The following is a 20,623-nucleotide window of genomic DNA, read 5'->3' on the forward strand; positions in this document are numbered from 1 at the left end:
GGTGCCAACGGGACTTTTCAACCTAAGCTCTACTTGGTCTAGATCCGGCCCTGCAAGTAGTAATTCCCTTGCATGACAGGCAGACTGCCGGCACCTTTGATAGCAAGCAGAGCGGCTTGCTGAGGTTCTCTTAACATCATGAGATGAGACCATACTTGTCTTGTGATACAGAGCTCCCCCCGCTATGGGGGGAGGGAGTTTGGGAGGCGCCCTGTCACCCGCTGTTTAGAAGAGCAAGCGGTGAAGAGATGCTGTGCGCAAACGGGTGGTGTCTTTTCACTGGAGAGAGGTAATGGAGGCATGCCCAGCAGCTCCTGGAGGGGTGGGCATGCCCTCAGTGTGAATTTGCTCAGGGACATGTTGCTCGCAGTCATGGCATTCACATGAGGCCACGCCCCTTACCACAAAGCCATGCCCTCTTTTCCTTCGGCACGGTCAAAGGTCTCGATCTCCACTACTAGAAAGCCTACCTAGGGCCACTTTCAGAAATTTTTCCAGGGCCCCTTTAAATTCCCAAACCGCCCTTGTTAGGAACAGATGAAAAATATCTAATTTTTACAAGGCACTAAACTCATCATCCATATATTTGTAAAATTGATAGTCTCCTTTTCTCTCTGGTCTAGATGGCCTTTCGTACCCAAACAGAACTTAAAAGTGCTTACCATGCCTTGCGGTTCGGGAGGTCTGGCGCTTCCACAGTTTAGGCTTTACTATTATGCTGCGCATTTATGTAATTTATGGGCCTGGGCTTTAGACTCTACTGATGATACCTTACCCTCTCTGATGGTGGCACAAGTTGTCCTGAATCATAACCCCCTTCGGGCACTATTAATAGGTTAAGAACTTGGGTAAGGTGATTGGATTTGGTCTCAAAACTCATAGGGTATCAGGATAATGACCCAACTACTTCACTGTGCAATGCTTGCAAACTGCCCAAACTTGCCTCCTTGCAGCCCAGGGTGGTGTGGGAAAAGTGGGGTGTTTCCTCCTTTGGGCAGTTATATGAGGACAGGGTACTTCAATCATTTGCTCATCTCCAATCTGAATCTGAGATGCCCTCATTCGATTCTATAGATATTTGCAGCTTAGGGCTCAATCCTATTAGGTGCAAGTTGAGCCCTGCAAGCCATTCTCACGGTGAACTCGCACTGCAAATTTCATTTTCAATCCAATTCCAAACTCGCTTTGCTTTTTCAGAGGAAATTCTTGTTTTTTTTTGTACGCATTCTCCTGAGCAAGTGAAAAGGTAGGAAAAGTCATTGTTTTATGGTAAAAATCTTGGGACAAGATTGAATGACTAATCATGCACTTGGAGAGGGTTTAAATAGTATAATGTGGTCATTAAAGACATGTCAGTTTTCAGGGGAATTTCTCTGAAAAGCTCAATAATGGGCTAAATGATGCAGGACAGGTATGTGGAGGTGTAAATGATGTGGGACAGGTATGTGGAGGTGTAAGTGATGTGGGACAGGTAAGTGTAGGTGTAAATGATGTGGGACAGGTATGTGGAGGTGTAAATGATGTAGGACAGGTATGTGGAGGTGTAAATGATGTGGGACAGGTATGATGAGGTGTAAGTGATGTGGGACAGGTATGTGGAGGTGTAAATGATGGGGGACAGGTATGTGGAGGTGTAAATGATGTGGGACAGGTATGTGGAGGTGTAAATGATGTGGGACAGGTATGGTGAGGTGTAAGTGATGTGGGACAGGTATGTGGAGATGTAAATGATGGGGGACAGGTATGTGGAGGAGTACAGGTATGTGGAGGTGTAAATGATGTGGGACAGGTATGTGGAGGTGTAAATGATGTGGGACAGGTATGTGGAGGTGTAAGTGATGTGGGACAGGTATGTGGAGGTGTAAATGATGGGGGACAGGTATGTGGAGGAGTACAGGTATGTGGAGGTGTAAATGATGTGGGACAGGTATGTGGAGGTGTAAATGATGGGGGACAGGTATGTGGTGGAGTACAGGTATGTGGAGGTGTAAATTATGCGGGACAGGTATGTCGAGGCGTAAATTATGTGGGACAGGTATGTGGAGGTGTAAATGATGTGGGACAGGTATGTGGAGGTGTAAGTGAAGTGGGACAGGTATGTGGAGATGTAAATGATGGGGGACAGGTATGTGGAGGTGTAAATGATGCGGGACAGGTATGTCGAGGTGTAAATGATGTGGGACAGGTATGTTGAGGTGTAAATGATGTGGGACAGGTATGTGGAGGGGTAAATGATGTGGGAAAGGTATGTGAAGGTGTAAATGATGTAGGACAGGTATGTGGAGATGTAAATGATGTGGGACAGGTATGATGAGGTGTAAGTGATGTGGGACAGGTATGTGGAGGTATAAATGATGGGGGACAGGTATGTGGAGGAGTACAGGTATGTGGAGGTGTAAATGATGTGGGACAGGTATGTGGAGGTGTAAATGATGTGGGGCACGTATGTGGAGGTGTAAGTGATGTGGGACAGGTATGTGGAGGTGTAAATGATGGGGGACAGGTATGTGGAGGTGTAAATGATGTGGGACAGGTATGTGGAGGTGTTGTATTGACAGGAGAGGTGTTATTGAACTTGCAGATGAGAGGTAAAAGTGTATATCCCAACTTTTTACAAATTTATATAAAACACTGAAAAATGTATATATAGATATTTTTTGTACCCCAAAATGATGGAAAGAGTTTAATTTAAAGAAAAGCACTTGCTTTCTATCATTTTTCTCTAAAAGGGCACATAATCAGACAGTAAAAGGTCCTGGACAGATGATTCCTGCAGATACAGACAGGGCACAAAATGTGAACAAAATTGTATCTCTTGCTACCAGCACAGTTGAGATGGTGAAATGGTAACATGCTGTATTCTCTTTTGTAATGATGGGGGGTTACCAGATGTTTAAGAACATGTTGTCATAATGTAACTAAAAAGGTGTCAGCGGGAGTTGCCTACATGGACTGGTCACCCTCTGCCTCTCCTTGTCACCCTCTGCCCATCACTCTCTGCCTCTCACTGTCACCCTCTGCCCAATACCCTCTGTCTCCCTCCATCATCCTCTGCCTCCCCCTTTCATCCTCTGTCTCTCTCCGTCATCCTCTGCCCGTCACCCTCTGTCTCTCCCCATCACCCTCTGTATGTCACTCTCCGATCATCACCATCTGCCAATCACCCTTTGACTGTCACTCTCTACCTCTCACCATCACCCTCTGGCCTTCACATTCTGCCTCTGCCTGTCACTCTCTGCTCATCACCCTCTGCCTCTCCCCATCACCCTCTTCTTCTCCCTGTCACCCTCTGCCTCTCCCCGTCACTCTCTGTCACAGTCTGCGAATCACCCTCAGCCTCTTACCATCACACTCTGCTTTTGCCTGTAACTCTCGGGATGTAGTTATGCCGCCGGTCTCAATATCGACATCCGAATCCCGCAAGGGACTTAAGGTAGGCGTCAAAATACCGACGCCCATCTTAATCCCGACGCAGATTGAATGAGATAGGTCCGGAGCTCTTAGCATTAGCCGCGCAGGTGTTAGGTTTAGGGAGCGTAGCGGGGTTAGGTTTTGGGAGGGGGGAGGGTAGCAAAAGGCACCCCTAGGGGGAGGTTAGGGATAGGCACCCCCGGGGGGAGGTTAGGCACTAAGGGGGAGAGAGGACCACCACTAAGGGAGGGTTAGGGTTAGGGGGGGAGGAGTAGGGATGGGTACTCATCTGCACTGTCGGGATCTTCTCCCTTCGGGCTGCTTGCTTCGGCATTTAGCCACCGGGACTTCATACCCATTCCTAACTTTCTACTCATCACCATCTGCCTCTCTCTGTCACCCTCTGACTCTCCCCATCACCTCCCTGTCACTCTCTGCTCATCACCCTCTGCATCTGCCCATCACCTTCTGCCAGCAGACTCATTTTTGGAGCCTCAGAGCAGTACTGCTGATGGAATTGGTATATTACACTGCTGGACGTCAGCCCGGCGGATGAAATACCGACGTCGGAAGGCCGGCAGATGAAGATCCCGACAGGGGAGGTAAGTAGGCTATCCCTAACCCTCTCACCCCTGAACCCTCCCTTAGGGGTGCCTAACCTCTCCCCTAGTGCCTAACCCTAACCTCCCCCCAGGGGTGCCTAAACCTAACCTCCCCTCCCCACATCCTAAACCTAACCTCCCCCTGCAGGTGCCTGACCCTAACCCCCCTTCCCCTAGCCTAACCCTAGCCCTCCCGGGGGGGTGCCTAACCCTATGTCCCCCCCGGAGACCCTAAACCTAACCCTCCCCCCCAGCGCGGCTATCCGCTCTTGACGCCTGGCTTACGTACGATCGGTATGCCGTGGGTCAGGATTTTGTCGTAGGGCTAATGATAGGCGTCATCATCACTATCATTAGTCCCATGCTGGGATTCACTGTCCGGAAGCCGGCAGTCGGCATTTCGACCACCGGCTTCCTGACTACATACCCTGATGACATCAGATGCTAGTAAGTTTAAAGGAGGCACAGATTATTATTATTTAATTAAAAGGGGCACCAATTATTATTAGACACTAGGATTCTGTCTATTGCTTGGTGGTCACGTGCCGTACTACTGTGTTATAAATTCAGCATTGGCCCAGAAAAGAGGGGCCCCAAAGCATATTCGCAAGCTCCGCCACTGGTCCTGCTATCTCAGTGGTCTCTTTTTTTGAGGTGCAGGGTGGTTTCACTTTTTCATGCACTTCTCCCAGGTCACATTTTGTAGAAAAGTAGCGCTCCTTCTCCACAACTACAGCAAATTGCCATTTCTAATTGGATCTCGCATGTCTCAGGTGCTCATATTTGTACAATGTATGCAAGGTTTCATTAAATAAACATGCATTCTTAAACTCGCACCCAATAGGACCAAGCCCCCTTAGACATGTATTAACTGTTCAGTTCTCTGGTGCTCCTCTCCCTATCATTGAGTCCCCCCTTAAGAAATTGGTTTGCCTTGCCGATATTGCCGTCTGTCTTGGGTGATGTGGGCACCCTTCGGAATGGGGAATGGGCTATAACTCTGAAGAGCCCTCAGTTGTCGACAGCCTCTGTGAGGTTTCAACAAAATCAGCTGTTCATTCTCCACCGCATATACCTCATCCTGGAGCAGCTTTATACATTTGGAGGTTGCTCATCATATGTGTGCCCTAAATGCCATATCTCTAGGGGAACTTTCTAGCATTTGGTGTGGGACTGTCCTAGCAATGGGGTCTTCTAGACAAAAGTTATTCATGCTGTGTCATCCACTGGGGTCCCCCTGTCTATACTGATGCCTGCTGTGTGCACTCTGGGGAGTAGGGTAAGTAGAGGGGTTAGGGGGCGGTTTACAGTTAGGGATTAGGAACTAGGGGGAGGGTTTCGGTTAGGCACTAAGGGGAGAGGGTTAGGTTTAGGGTGCAGGGAAGGGGAGGTTAGGTTTATGCATTAGGGGAGGTAAGGGTTAGGCACTGGGGAGGGTTAGGGTTAGGAGTTAGGTTAGGGTTACTTACCTAGAGCTGTTGGGATTGTAAGCTGGTCGGGATTCTGACCGCCTGGATCCCGAGCGCCTGCACCCCGTATGCATCCCATACAAACTATGCAATGTAATACATGATAACAGACAAAAAGAAAGATACAGGTACACAGATTTTGGTTGATACATTTGCAGCAATTGAGGAATTTAGTAAGGTGGATGGTTGTAAGGAACTGTTATGCAACAGTATGCAAGAAGTGTAGCCATCACTTAGCTCAGTGATGGCAACCTGTGGCCCAACAGTTGAATATGAGATTTTTATTTGCGGCGGTCTCCTTAATGACCCATAAGTCCATTCTCTGCTTCATGCCCTGGGGTCTTCAGTCCTTACTCACTAGTTTATGCAACACTAAGCTTCATCAGTGACCTTAGCCCTTATTAAGAGCTGGGTACGCAGTGAAGCTAGGTAGACAAAGAATAAGACTGAACTTGATTTTATACTTTGCCCTGAGTAGCTGACTTCCACAGCACTTGATATCCTCCACACAATACATAGAGGCCATGCAGTGCCAGCAGGACATCTGAGATGAGAGAAAAAGGTATATGCAGTCTGATACACACACATGCAGCCATTGAAGTGTATCAGGTAAACCATCCAGACTAAGGCAAAGCAAAAGTGGCTGATGGGATTAAATTACTTTAAAGTATTTTATGTAGATTTGTCATTTAATACTTATTAGACAACAAAAAAGTTACTATTAAAGTATGGAAACGGACTATATATTTAGAAGCAAATAAAATAGGGCAAGAGCAGACTGGATGAGGCTAGCAGTTATCACACACTGTGAAATTATGAGTATCTAATATACTATTAATTAGCTTATTGTCATGTGCTATCATAGTTATACAGTATAACCATTGGATAATTTATTGTATACACAATGCTAACTATATCTCATTTATAAAGAGACAGATGTGTAATAATTATAGGATATATTTATGCACAGAACCCAACAGCCTTCAATGGCCAATATCTCTACAGGGCTTGCTCTCTATCTTCCTCCTGTCACCCTCTTGATTCTCTAGAGGCTATGAAATATGTAGCCTTATGCCAGAAAAAAAACTATAAATAAAATCTCACATTATTAAAACATGATATAATTATGTTTTAAACCACATGCATGCAACAATGCTTTCTATAAGTGCTAAATCACATGAATATCAGTACTTTAAGCACTATTTTTGGACTATTTATTACATATTAATGCTTTCAGATGCTTTCGCGTTATAAATTCTTCAAATATTCCGCTTCAGTTAGCGTATTAATAGAGAACGGTCTACTATACAGGTTTCTGAAGGTCAAATTGCTTGTTACACAAAACAGAATTGACAAACTTTTGTATTTTACTGGCTTCAAGATACCATATAGAATATATTATTACTATTATTATTATTATTACTACAGGGATTTTGTAAATCACGAAAAAATACAACTTACCTCAGATCACGATTCAAAAGATTTTTTTTTATTTTTTTTTCTCTTTTTAAACAAATTCTAGGCATTTTTTAAAACCCAGCGCCACCTGACCCCCTTTCCCACTGCCCCATACAAGAAATCTCAGTAAGGAATGGGATGAGTCAGTCTAGTCCAGTTCCAGTTGAGCTGACCTTAAGCAGTCTGTAAAGGCAAGGTAAGGCCCATTTTCTTTGCCTGAACTGAGCAGGAGGCAGGGGAGAGGGGGAGGATATAATACTGGAAGAAAGTGGTCACTTGACAAGCAATGTCCAGGAAGCAGGACAGAGGAAGTTGTGTGACAGAACAACATATGTGTGTATGTAAAGAGAACAAGTAGCTTGTTGCCGCTTGGATCCTCTATACATTAAAGAGGAAAAGAGATCCTGGATACAGAATCCTGAAATCGGAGGGCTGCATTTCCAAAAAGCAACTCAATCCATTTATCGGCCATAACTTTCCCATTTGTTCACATCGGTTAATGCTCATCTGTCTTATTTGGCAGAGATTTAAGTACATTTCCAGTGTATACACCCTTAGCCAAGTGAAATCCTCTGTGGGCTATAACCAAGGTCACCTTGTGACTGTTTCTCTGGTGTAGGAGGATAATCAACTGGAGTTGAAAAGGTTAATAAAATTAAGGGGTGAATGGAGAAATTGCCTTATACTTCAGTCTGATAATCCCCATCTGACATATCCATGGATATACGTGGAGGCTGATCCCAATCCACACAGCGCAGGCCCAGACGGTCGTGGATCTGTGAAGAGCGAGTTCTGTAGCTATCCCAAACCTTTTGATGGGGACCAGCTGGGCTTGTCTTCTCCTGAGAAACCAATGTAGGATTAGATCAGTTTAAAAGATGATTTTGCCAAGTCACATAAAGCTACACAAAAGACAGAGGTATCACATTGGTGGATAATTACATCAAATTAGGTCTCTATTACTCCAGTAAATTGGAAATTACTCTGCCTTGAAGACCCATTCATTTTTTTACTGCTAAATGACCATCCCAACCTGAGTGAAAACAATGCAACATGCGTATATGGAATTCCTTCCCTTCTATGGATAAATGAGAAGTCATTGTATAGTATAGATGTATTTTTGTGAGCATCAACTGTGAGAACATAAATGGATTCAGCTAATGAATCAGTCAATAGAAGAATATGATGATAAATAGAACGATGAAGAAATCAATTAAAGAAATTAGTTTTGAGATATATTTATTCGACATTAGGAAATTTGCAGTTCAATATAATCCTGGAGGTGTCAATGGGTGCATTTTCCTCCAATGACTTCAATTGATGCTGCTAATTCAGACAATGTTCATGTATCTGATTCTGGTGACACTGATGTGTATATTAAAGATAGAGAATCCAAATGTTCTCTAAAGCAAAAGAACATTGATAAATGTGTCCAACACAGAAGACACTGATGAATGTACTCTACAATGATGCTGATGGATGCATCAAAACTTTAAACATCAACAGGCCAGTCTAATCTAAGCTTGCCGATGACATTCCATCCAACGGCTGTAAATGCAAACCGATCAATATAACACTCACTTTGGGAATGGATCGATATAATAGTGAGGATTGTGATAGGTGAAACTAACCCTAAAAATTGCAACAAGTGATTCGGAAATGAGACTGCAAATGGCTGAATCTAAATATGAGCACATCAATAAAAGCTTCTAAATGGAAAACATTGATAAATACAAACTAGTCCCTTTGAACAGTAAATGTAATCATGAATGTGCTATTACTAAAGCAAACTGATGTATAGCTAGTGCTCTATACACTGCTATACAGCACTGAAAAAATGTAAAACTGTTGTTTAGATGTCTATTACTTAATAAATAACATTAACTAGGCATACATACAACAAAAGACCACATGAAAAATAATGGATTAGTAGATCATCTCATGGTGAGCCATCTGTAATTGCTCTTTTACTTTTAATTAAAGTAATATCTGATTTACATTAATATTTTATTACCTTTAGGAGGCAGATATTACACAGAACCACCAGCATGAGCACAAAACCATTATTCTTCAGGTTAAACTTTTTACATAAAAATGTCTTTCACACAGGAGGTTATACACTATTATAAGCTGTTTAGTTGGTGTAGACGAAGTGATTTATTTATGTTACCCAGAGGTCTGATTTTAGCTGTTATCACAACTTGCAGCTTAACAAAAAAATTAATATCAAGTTAATTTTTAAATAAATCACCAGCAATGACAACTTCAAGTAATTAAGCAGCTCCCTTCATCCTCGTAGTGACAATTTGCTCAACTACCATATTCTGTCGCCCGCAGTTGTAATAATGTGTCACATTCACTTTAGTGGCAGTAACTGATGTAAACAGAGGGATGTAAAACAAGAAACCTACGGGGTAAGTAGGAGGAAGGAACAAGAGAGGCCATGACATATGTTTCTCTCATTTGAAGAAATAGCACAATGACATAGTAAATGTTACTTACACTGGCTGAGGTTCTCTCTACTGCTCCTCCTGAGGATATACTCCAGCGTTTGTCTCTCTGAATTACAAACAAGCAAAAGAGCGACATGGTACGCGGGTGAGAACAACATCAGATATAGCAGCAGGGACGGAGTCAGTCATGGTACTGAGAGTAGAGTATTAGAATGACCTGTGTAATAATACTTTAGTGCAACAGACATGCTAGGGGAGCATGTCTGTCTACTAACAACTATATATAGAAATAAAACTATATATAGGAATACAAATCAAGTGAAAGTTCAGTATAATGAATGAGGGAACAGGGATAATAGGTAGGAAGAGACATCAGATGCTAGCCATAGTGAATATGAGGACTGCAATCAGGCTGCTCTGTAAAGCTAATATATAAACACTATTTATTGTTTAGTTCTCATTTGCTGAGTAAAACAAAGGCCATCCAACATCTGGGGGACATTCTAAGCAAATATTCTTCCAGTTTTACATGCTAAATTAGCCACTAGGTGGCCGTAATGTCTATGAATGATGCTTATTTTACTATACCATAAGTGGCAATATTGCATTGTGTCATTGTTCTTAAAAGCCAATATGCAAAGAAATACATATTTGTAGAGAGTAACCTACATTTATGTTTCACTAAGCATCCAGATAAAATGAAAAATAAGTAGAAAGAAAAGCTGGTTAGCGCACCTTTGCACTGGCATCCCGATACCTTTCCAGTGTGTGGAACTTGCGGTTCAATTCATGATAAAGCTCTGAGTGTCTTTTTCTTGTGTGCATCACTTTCTGCAAAGAGTCAACTATAGCATTAACACAATGCTGCCTAATCCTGAGAGCCCTTGTTGCCAAATGTAGCCTATCATGCAGATGTAGGACTAAGTGTCTGGGTAATAGTGCTCACCTCAAAGTCCAAATCTGAATATCTCAATCGCTTCCGCTGAGGGAGAAACACAGGGACAGGTTGGTGTGGCTTCTATGTAAGGAGGAAGAGAGAAAGGGAGGAAGGGAGGAAATGGATTGAGAGAAGGGAGGAAGGTGTATACGTAGAGACACTGAGACTGAAAAGTACAAACAAACATTTTCAGAGCAGCAGTGAAAAGGAAAAGGTTAACAACAAAAGCAAAGCAAGTGAGGGAGAATGATGAGAAAAAAGTGACGAGGGACAGAAAACGGAATGACGGAGAGAATGAGAGACATGGAATGAGGTTGCATTCTACAAGAAGTGAACACAAAGACAACGCTTCTTCCACCTCTCACCTCAAGAGATCCAGCACTCAGTGATGGACCAGGTACCGTGCGGGGCATTGTACGACTTCGCTCATTCATCTCCGATGCCAGGATTTGCCGGACAGACGGCGGTTGTTTAAATGGTAAGCCATACTGGTGCTGTGCCGGCACATAGGGTGGGGTGAGGTTGACATTAATGTGGTCCACTGACAGGAAATTTGGATAACTGTCTGTGTCCCCTTGCTGGCGCCCTTTGCCAAACTCTGACAGCTTCACGTTCAGTTTTCCTTGTTCCCGATTAAAAGGTTTGAGACTCAAAGTCCTTCTGGGCAGTACCATATACTCACTTTCCAAAGATGGTTCATGAGGTGAATCCCCAAAGTCCAGGGGCCACAAATTTCCTTCAGGACACAAATAAAGGGGACCACGATCCAAATTGATCTCTTTCTTCGGTAGTGGATCACTGAGCTCATTCACTTGATTATGAGTTATTTTGGGCACTTGCAGAAGAATGCCCCCTTGAGAGGAGAGGTTACCAGGAAGGTGGGAGAAGCTGAGTCCATCACCTCCTTTATGCAGCTTTAAGTCATCCTCATCATCTATAGAGATCCGGGATAGAGCTCCAGTCACACTGGACGGGTGGCAAGTGTTCAATTCCTTGAATAAGACTGAACAAAATTGGAAAAAAATGTGAAATGTTCAGTGCAATTTATTCCTATTTGATAAATGTGAGTGCCCTCATTAAAACATTTTAGAAAAGGGAACAACTTGGGCTGTGATTGGTTACAGTGCTACTTGTACTGTCATGCTGGTTATTTTTCTGCATTGAATATTTCAGTAAAATACCAGCTGTAAATATATTCCCACAGTCATCCATTAAATGGATGTCACACCAACAATTTTCCTCTAGTGATTCACTGTTCAAAATCAATGCTATCGGACAATTAACTGGCACAGAGACAGAGATTTGTAGTTTCCCTTTTTTTTCTTTGCAAGTCAACCCTTAAAATCACATAAATAATGTTCAGCATTTAATGTAGTGAATTTTAGCAACGATGGAAGGCAACAAAAAATAACTGCTACACAATCACATATAAAAACTATTTTTGTAATAATACACTATTGTGAAAACATTTTAAACAGGTGAGCCGCGTTTTACCCCAACTTCTGAGTGATTTTTCTGCACTAATTCTTATCTACTTGGAATTGCTGGTGACCTTCGCTGCTATATTTTTCAGGTGATTCAGATGTTTGCTAAGCAAAAAAACATTGCTGTGTAAATACTTAAAGTGTCAGATACCATTGGTTTTCATAGAGCTGCATTAGAGACGCAAGTGATTGAATTACTCCTATAATTTATATGGAGTATGGAAACAAATTTGCATATATTTTCATCTGCAATTTTAAATTATATATTAAAAGCTATAATGGTGCTCCACTTAGCTTTCCGATTTTTTAGCTGTGATTGACTGTAATCTACTAAATGAATTCCAACCTTAGTGCTGCTAAAATGCAGGCTGCTTCGTAATATGTAAGTTCTGGTGCAATTTTATTGCTCTTTAGTAGAACGCAACTTTTTGTCACACGATGAGTTGGCAGGTCTGCCTATGCCAGTGCAATAACATTTTCCTACTCCCTGGAAATGCTACATAATAAATATAACGTAACCGTTGTCCTCTGTGGACATGTGCTGTGCTAGACATTCGCTGTGAATGTGCTTACCAGTTTCCCCATGTGCGGTGTACCATGAGGCCTTCTCATCAGACTGACATGCCAGGTCCACATCTTTTTCAAAATCTGTCTATAAGAACATGCCAGAAATGATAAGGTCATAGGCTACAAGCATGTATGTATTCTTCTCCTTACATGAAAAGGTGCAAGCTTGCACTATGTCATATTTATAATTGTCGACTCTCCATGCAACACATTCGCTAAGTAATGTTTCAATTAATTACAATAAATAATTCAATTTGTATTAGAATATTCACAACAGGTACATAAAGGTTTGAAGAATTTACAAAGATAATCTTTCTTGTAATTCAACCCGGGAAATAAAAGGATACAACAAACCCGAAATCAGAATGGGGACACTATATAAGAGAATAGTATCAAGACTAGCAAGAAGAGCTGAGAGTTATAGGGAAGGGCCCAGAAGGAAATCAGAAACGGAGCCCTACCAGGGTAACAGGCTGAACCACTATGACTGCAGATACACATTGAAGTGTATCATCTATTTTTATATACTCAAGATGGCATCCCTGGGGATCTAACTTACATCTAGATTCCAAACTAAACATATCACATTGTATACTCTAGAGTCTCCTCACGGTACCTGTCTTAATCGTCTGTCGTCCAGTTCGACACACAGGGAAGTAGCAATGTAAATGTGAGGACAGAATTAATCAAACAGCTCCCAGTTGAAAGTGGGTTATTTAAACACTTGCTTATGAAGCATATAAATATTTGAGCTGCAAAAACTAAAAGGTTTTATTACTTAGAAACCCATATGTGAAATGTTTTAGTACTGTTAAAAACAAAGGAGATGGGACATACGGTTTAAATCACTTCTAATCCACCATGTAAATAAGAACAGTAAGATCTCAGCAAACCTGGGAGGAATAGAGGGATGAAGGCTTATCTGGTTACATATAGGTGAGGTGATATTATGTTACCCGAATATTTCCCCTGTCACAAACTTGCAGAGGTGGTCGGTGGGATAAACATGAGGGTATCTGGGGCTACTGCGTGTCATGTTAGAATCAGCAGACACAAGCATATTACGGGTTTCCTCTTTGTGAAACAAGGTAATATGGGACATTTAGGTAGAGTTTTGAGATGCAGGGGACTAAGATGGTTGCCTTTCTACCTGTGTCTGTACTTAGTGGATCTTTTTATGTGGTGCTAATGCCTCACAAAAGAAAGCCGGAATACAATTTTGAAAAGCTGAAATGGTATCTCTAGGAATACACATTTATTTCAATGGAATTTGTTTTACCTATTCAGGATTTCCAGTACAATACTTGTGCCACGTCTCAAGGCAACCTTTAACTTTTGCAGAGAGAGAAGGAGTGGGGTGAACTGGCTGTTTATTACGACTGATAGGAATTTGTCACATGAATCCCCAAGTGAACATTAAGAGTATATTTACTAAAGTGTGTATTTTTAGAAGTTGAGGTGTTGCCCATAGCAACCAATCAGATTTGACTTATCATTTATCTAACACTTTCTAGAAGATAAAAGCTAGAATCTGATTGGTTGCTACAGGCAACAACTCCACTTCTAAAAACCCGCACTTTAGTAAATATACCCCTTAGTTTCAGCAGCTTTTTAGGTTGGCTGTCAGACAGGCTGGTGTTTATTATATGGTCATTTATGTGTGTACAAATATGCGTACCTGTATCAAATGCAAAATAATGACTCCCGTTCCAGAACCTTTTGAGCACCACTCAATATCAAGTCTTTTTGCGAGTGGGTGAAGCTCTACCAACACCCACTCACCAGGGAATGCACTCATTAATGTGCCTTCTCTATCCCTTTAATTGCATTTAAAGATCTGATTGAAAAATCTTATTTAGCATGTTGTGTGATTTTAAACCCATTCATACAAAGTCACAGCCAAGTGTCACACTCTCAGTGTGAGGAGTCAAGAATGCCACCCACCTCACTTCTGCCAAGATGAAAAGCAGTATTGGTGGGGGCGCCACTTCAGGGTATGGGAGTGGTGTTGACTTGGGCAATTGACGTGACTGTAGTAGAACATACCGAGGTAAATTTTGCAATTAAGGGCTATGCCCTTGCTTAAGTCATAGTAGCAAATCTGAAATGATCCCACACAGCATCTGTCCTGCTGGTCCACGTGAACCTATGTATGTGCTGAGCAAATTACTGTTTTGTGTGTCTTGCAAATGACTGTCATGATGTACTCTACTTTATTTGCAGGGAAACTACATGCAGGGGGATATATTCATGTAGTGATTTCTAATATATGGGATACTGTTCCCCTTAAAGTAACTTAGAAGTAACCTCGTAAATCTATGACCAAGTACATTTCAGAGGTCATGGAACCTAAGTAATGGAGTATGCAGAGTGTTGCCTCTTGCAGACAGATGACTTACCATGATTTGGAGCTGACCGTTCTTGCAGGAGTTTGGAGAATCTTCATTTTCATCACTGTGGCACCCACCTATTTGGCATTTTACAACTTCCTGGACCTGTCCAGTCAAACAGAAAGATAAAATTGAGCAAGAAACTTATATTAACCCCACCAGACTCCAAACTAGTAAAAAAAAAAAACACTGGAGACTTCCATCTTATTCAATAAAGACCTTCAAAAGTCTTCAGAAGTCACGGCAAGGAAAATTTGTTAGTCACTTCAGTATATCTAACTAGATGCATTCACTGATCACTCATGTGTTGAGCAATGGGAGATTGCGCAGAAAATAAGGCGCAAAAATTACGTCAAATTGCCTATCAGGTGACGGCGTGTAGCTTGTCACTGAAGTAAAGCAAGGAATAATGCAGATCTAAGGGGTTCTCTGCTATGTAGGGGGGAGAGTGCAAATACTAATAAAAAATACATGCAACATTTACTTTTAAAGCAAGGAGGTTATATTTGTAGCAATGACAGCTATATAGGAGTACACATTACACTGGCAAACTATCCCAATATTTTCTCAACATCTAACCATCAGCAGTACTAAGGTAGGAGAGAAGTAGAAAAGTAGAAAGTAACGGTAGCAGTGTTTACAGGTCCTCACCTCCCGCCGCAGAAAGCAGTGTACAGTGATAATCACACAGCCTTGCACAGAATTAAACACTGCAAACAGGACTTGAAAGAGGATGGATCGGCGGTCAGTCATAGCCAGAACTGCAGACATCCATGTGAGGGCGAGTAGAGGAAGGACCACGCAGGAACTCCAGAGAGATGCCCTGTGGTAAGGGAGTGAAGACACGGTGCAGATAGAAGGGGTATAGCGAGAAAAGGGAAGAGGAATATAGGTAAAAAGAGAGTGGTGAAAAGCGATATAAGGAAAGAAATGGATGATTGATGAAAGAAAAAAATTAACAACATAAGTGAAATGATTGGAAATAAAAATATGTTTTAAGGAAGGGTGAGATAAGCCAAAAGCATTTCAGAAAGAAAGTGTATAACAAAATATGTAATGTAAAGCCAAACACATACCCAGAAAAGAAAATAGATAAGCAGGAATTATTATAGGCAGAATAGAAAACAAAAGTGTCAATGAACAATTTAAGAAAAGGTGATGGAAAGCCATGAAAGCAAGGCCGTGGTAGGTGACACAATAAAATGCACGCAGCATGGAGGGAAATGCAAGTGATGTGGGTAAGGAGAGATAAAAGATGAAGAATCCCAGGTTAGGTGTGTGCAGTCACACTCCTGACAAATTTCTGCTTGTGAAGGTTTCTCGTCAATGAAATTAAGTGTGCAAAATAATGCATGTACAGTATGGGTCACCTCTCCTAGCCTCAGGGAAGTGAGGGATAGTGCTAGTTGCCACCATGGGTGACATACAGAATAAGAGGTGGACAAAGACCTGATCTCTACAGATTAGAGGGTAACATAAGAAGAGACCAGGGACATGCACACTACAGTAATTCGGGACTTGAGGACAGAGAAGACACCACACTGTGCAGATGACAAGTAACATACAGTGAGCTCACAAGCATCTGGAAACATTTCAGTCTAAAAGGAGGAAAAATTAGACAAACGCCTCCTTTGTTTGGCACTTCCACGGGTATGTACATGGATCATGGAAAGTAGGTGTCCCAAGTCCTACTTACTGTAAAAGTACAATGACATTGTACAGGTGTAAATTGTTAGTGAAGAGGTTAATGTGCGTGCCATTGTGTGTCTGTGTGTACTTGGATGAGGCAGAAGTAAAGGACAGAACACTAACACAGCGTTGTTGGCAGTAGCTGCAGAGAGATTTGCGCTGGGCAGCACTCCACATGTAGAACAAATCAGCGGCAGGTTCCTGCAGGATATCTCAATTCTGCAATAGCACATCACAACAAGCCAAGAGCATGCAGAGTAGTAGGGGTTTAGTAGCATAGGGAGAATAGGAGAACCAGAGGGAGGATTAGGTATATTTTAGAGCAACATAATGAAATAAATATAGTTGGTTCCAGAAAGAATAATAATAAAAGAAAAAACATTTACAAATGTATATAAATTGGTAGATAATTAGATAAAGATGTTTATATATATTAAAAATCAAAATGGTGATAAAAAACCACAAATGTACATCACATATATTGTGTGTGTTTTCATGCAAAACGAGATGTACATTTTTAGTGCATGCATAAAGGAAGATAAATTCACACATCAATATAAAATCCATTATACAGAATTACAGAACATGAGGGGAATGAAGGAGGTCAGGTTGGCAGGGAGAGACAGAAAGGAGCAGATATGAGGTATACAGAGACAGAAGGGAGAAGCCACAAAGGAGTATGGGGCACGTGAGAGAGAGATAATAGAGCGAAGATGGGAGAGAGAAATAAAAGGCAGTGTGTTAGATCAGCTTTGGACTGGCAGGAAGGCAGCACCTGGTTAGCATGAGATGTATATAAGGAAGGGGAACCTCCATCACCATTACCACCCTTTCTGTATTCCTGACTTAGTCAATCTCTCTCCAGCTATTGTTACTCTATGACCCCAATATATATTGCCGTACACAACAAAAGCTGGAGAAAGTCACTGATTTACTAAGAACTGGCCTATCAGAAATACTGATAGATAGGATAACTCCATAAATGACCTGGAGTCTATGACTCATGTTATCCTTTTATTGCAGGAGAAGTGTACGCTGCCACTACAAAAACACATGAATACAAACACATTGGCACATAGAACATATATATGTTACAATATAAACCTAGCTGTAACCGCAAGTCTGCAAATATCTTTTTATAGCAGCATCACGCATCCACCTGAAGAAGTCCTGCCCATTTTTGGGGTAATAAGTGACGAAACGCGGTGAGGCTGAACTGCTGATCGGCACGCTCTCCTACCTATTTGAAAAGTGTATGTAAAGTATTTTTTCCTTTTTCTATTCTTTAAACTGTGTGGTGTGATATAATAATATAAATACCATGAGAGTATGTATTGTTTATATACATACCCACATGTACTTTGAATGTTGGAATATTGAGGAAGCATTGTGGGATTGATCGGGATCAAGGGAGGTAAATCTTGGTAAACCCTAGTATTGGGAGTGATGACCCTGATGACCGTGTGAAAGATCACCATATTGTTATTAGCGTTTATACTATATAATTACGGTACGCATAATATTTACACTCTCCATTGAACATATTGAAGGTAATGCACTAAAAGGTGGCTTTCATCTCACCCCTTTATATTATACCGTGGTAAGGGTATTAGGTATCAGGGTATCAGGTACATCTTGGTATACTGTCCATTGCGGTCTGGGAGGGACCTTCCTGAAGGATCCGTGAAAGATAAACCTTGATGAGCTTACATAAGTAACTGTGCACCTGGACAAACCATGGTGCAATGCAAGGGATGCAAATACAGCTATAGTTTTTGCATGCAGGGTAATACAGTTTGCTGTTGTGTGTAGCTCACAAATTCTGGACAGATTTATTTTTAAACTGCAATTTAAATTTCACTTTAGACACAGCCCTCCCAAATTTAAATCTTTCTGCACACCTGCAATGACACATGGTTTTACCAAGGTGTAAAGTTACCTACTATTTTTTGCTTTGCTCCCACTTCAGATTGAGGCCCATAATGCATACTTACCTACTCTTCCGAAACGGCCGCCCCCCAGGAAAGCAGGCAAGTCCCCCACCCACCCCGCAACTCCCACACAAACCCTGCAGCGGGGGAGGGACGTCATGACCCAGTCCCCTGCTTCACAATGCCAGTAATCTTGGCAATGTGTAACGGGACGGGGCCAAAATTATGTGATTGCGTGATACAGCCCTTCTCTGCCCCTATTGCCGGCTAATATCCCCGTCCGCACCCCCTATGCCGTGCCATTCCCCTCCCCCACTATGCCAACCTGGATGACTGCAAGCGTGCCATAATGTCTTTTGCTGTACTATGTATTTCCTGGATCAGTCCTAATTGCCTGATAGACAGACAAGTCCTTTTAAACATTTTTATAGAAAATTTACTAGCACACTATTACATCACATGTTATCTACACCATAGCTGGCTTACTCACTAGGAGACCTCAGCAGGAGCCTAAGTCCCAGCAGGTATGTGGGTCCAAGTGCAGCCACCGTATGTCTTATAAATCTGATCACCTAGCATCTCCCCGGTGCTGGTATATAGTATTGTAGGCTATTGTTGGCCATTGAACATCAATGGGTAACAAATTTTAATGGCACAGAGTCACGTCATGATTTTTATTTTCCATGTGCCGGGACATAAATTCTAGCTTCGCACCGGACATGACCCCGACAGCCCCGTCTCCACTTGGCAATGGCCCACTGCCCAGCAGGAATTAAAGCAGAGATGACCACCTGTGGATGAAACCATCAATGGTTCCCAGCCGATGGCTTCAAACCATTGAGGTCTATCACCAATGGTACCTTCGATGGTCAACCCACCAATGGCCATCCCCAGTGTAGGCACTGGTGGGCTGGTGTACAATTGTTTGGGAACTATTCTAGTTTGGTAGGTAATCAAATAGGGACTCTGCTAGATTTCTTATACATGGGCATCTATGCTGGATGGCATATAATGATATTATAACTCTGCTGGGCTGGTAAATAATTATATGGGAATCTCTGGCATATATACACCCCTGTTGGATTGGCATATATGGAGTACCACTGTTGTCTGGTATCACTACTCAACTGGTATAAAATGATGTGGACACATTTACAAACTGGCATATAATCATGTAGGCACCTCAGCTGGCTTTTATATAATGATGTGAGCACATCTGTTGGAATCTATATAATCACATATGCACAATTGGCTGATGCCCAGAATTCCTTGGGCTGGACATCAAAGTAGGGCCCAAAACAGCTATCTTTCCCAGGGCTCCATTTGGACTTTAAAATAATAAATAAAAAAAAAAAAAAAACACTGGAGCACACAGGATCATTACATGTTGTACAGTGGAATTTAGGTATATATTGCATGCATGTGTTATCTGAGGGCTGCATTGTACAATGGGCCTGATTCAGACCCGGTCGCTAAGCTGCGAACGCTTGCTATGGGTGATTATCGCACATCTGCGCATGCATAAAGGTACGCATGCGCGAACCATTCACTGTGGCCGGGAATCGTGCGCTCGTAGTACACAGACTGGACGCTACTTTGAGTGACAGATAGAGTCGTTTGTGGGTAGTGACAGGGGAAGGTGCTTGTGAACGGGGGAGTGGATGTACGATCGCAGGCGTGTCTGAGCGTCAAAACAGAGTTTAATGGGTGTGCATAATTAGCAAAGTAGCGTCACTGAACACTTTACTTGGTTGTATTTTATCCTGAACAGATCGCAGTGCTTGCAGTGGGGTAGGGGCTACCTCAAGCACTGCGTGCAGCTCCGATGGGCCTCGATGTTCCCAAATAATCACACACTTCCTGGAGATGACGTGTGCTAAGAACGAAAGGTGGGCGGCTTTATACTCCTGCGTACGCTCACTGTTGTCGCCCTCTAATACATAGAGGGCGTCCTTAAGCCAGACAGGGCGATTGCGGGATTTGCATACCCGGCCCCTTTTTGGAGCGAACGAGCGTAGCTTAGCGACCGGGCCTGAATCAGGCCCAATATTCGGATCATTTTAAGTTGGTTGCAAGCCCCACTTTGTAGTGTAAAATATGAATTTTCATACAGCGCATGCGCACTAAAAATGACTTTGCCCCAAATTAGTATTCTGATTCTGCTTACACCTGTAGAGGCAAAACAGGGGAGGAAATGGCTTACATGTGTAGTCAGAGTACAGTAAAGTAATT

The 20,623-nt window shown here is 42.3% G+C and overlaps 1 protein-coding gene across 6 annotated transcripts in view; it reads right to left on the reverse strand.

Moving 5' to 3' along the window:
* Positions 1 to 6,956: 6,956 nt before the first annotated feature.
* Positions 6,957 to 20,623, reverse strand: part of ADGRB2 (adhesion G protein-coupled receptor B2) — a 468,088-nt gene continuing 454,421 nt past the window's right edge. For 3 of the 6 annotated variants that reach the window (XM_088462147.1, XM_088462144.1, XM_088462148.1), the window contains 9 exons: positions 16,584 to 16,679; positions 15,423 to 15,594; positions 14,781 to 14,876; positions 12,388 to 12,466; positions 10,696 to 11,333; positions 10,340 to 10,411; positions 10,129 to 10,224; positions 9,443 to 9,499; positions 6,957 to 7,782 (listed from right to left, as the gene is read on the reverse strand). In XM_088462147.1, the coding sequence (XP_088318273.1) occupies positions 7,621 to 7,782; positions 9,443 to 9,499; positions 10,129 to 10,224; positions 10,340 to 10,411; positions 10,696 to 11,333; positions 12,388 to 12,466; positions 14,781 to 14,876; positions 15,423 to 15,594; positions 16,584 to 16,679 (1,468 nt within the window). In that variant the 3' untranslated portion in view covers positions 6,957 to 7,620. The remainder of the gene's footprint in view (positions 7,783 to 9,442; positions 9,500 to 10,128; positions 10,225 to 10,339; positions 10,412 to 10,695; positions 11,334 to 12,387; positions 12,467 to 14,780; positions 14,877 to 15,422; positions 15,595 to 16,583; positions 16,680 to 20,623) is intronic. The other 3 variants (XM_088462145.1, XM_088462149.1, XM_088462146.1) reach the window with 3 other exon arrangements.

The sequence above is a fragment of the Taudactylus pleione genome, unplaced genomic scaffold (assembly GCF_031769625.1).
Source record: "Taudactylus pleione unplaced genomic scaffold, aTauple2 ptg001153l, whole genome shotgun sequence".
Lineage (NCBI taxonomy): Eukaryota > Metazoa > Chordata > Amphibia > Anura > Myobatrachidae > Taudactylus > Taudactylus pleione.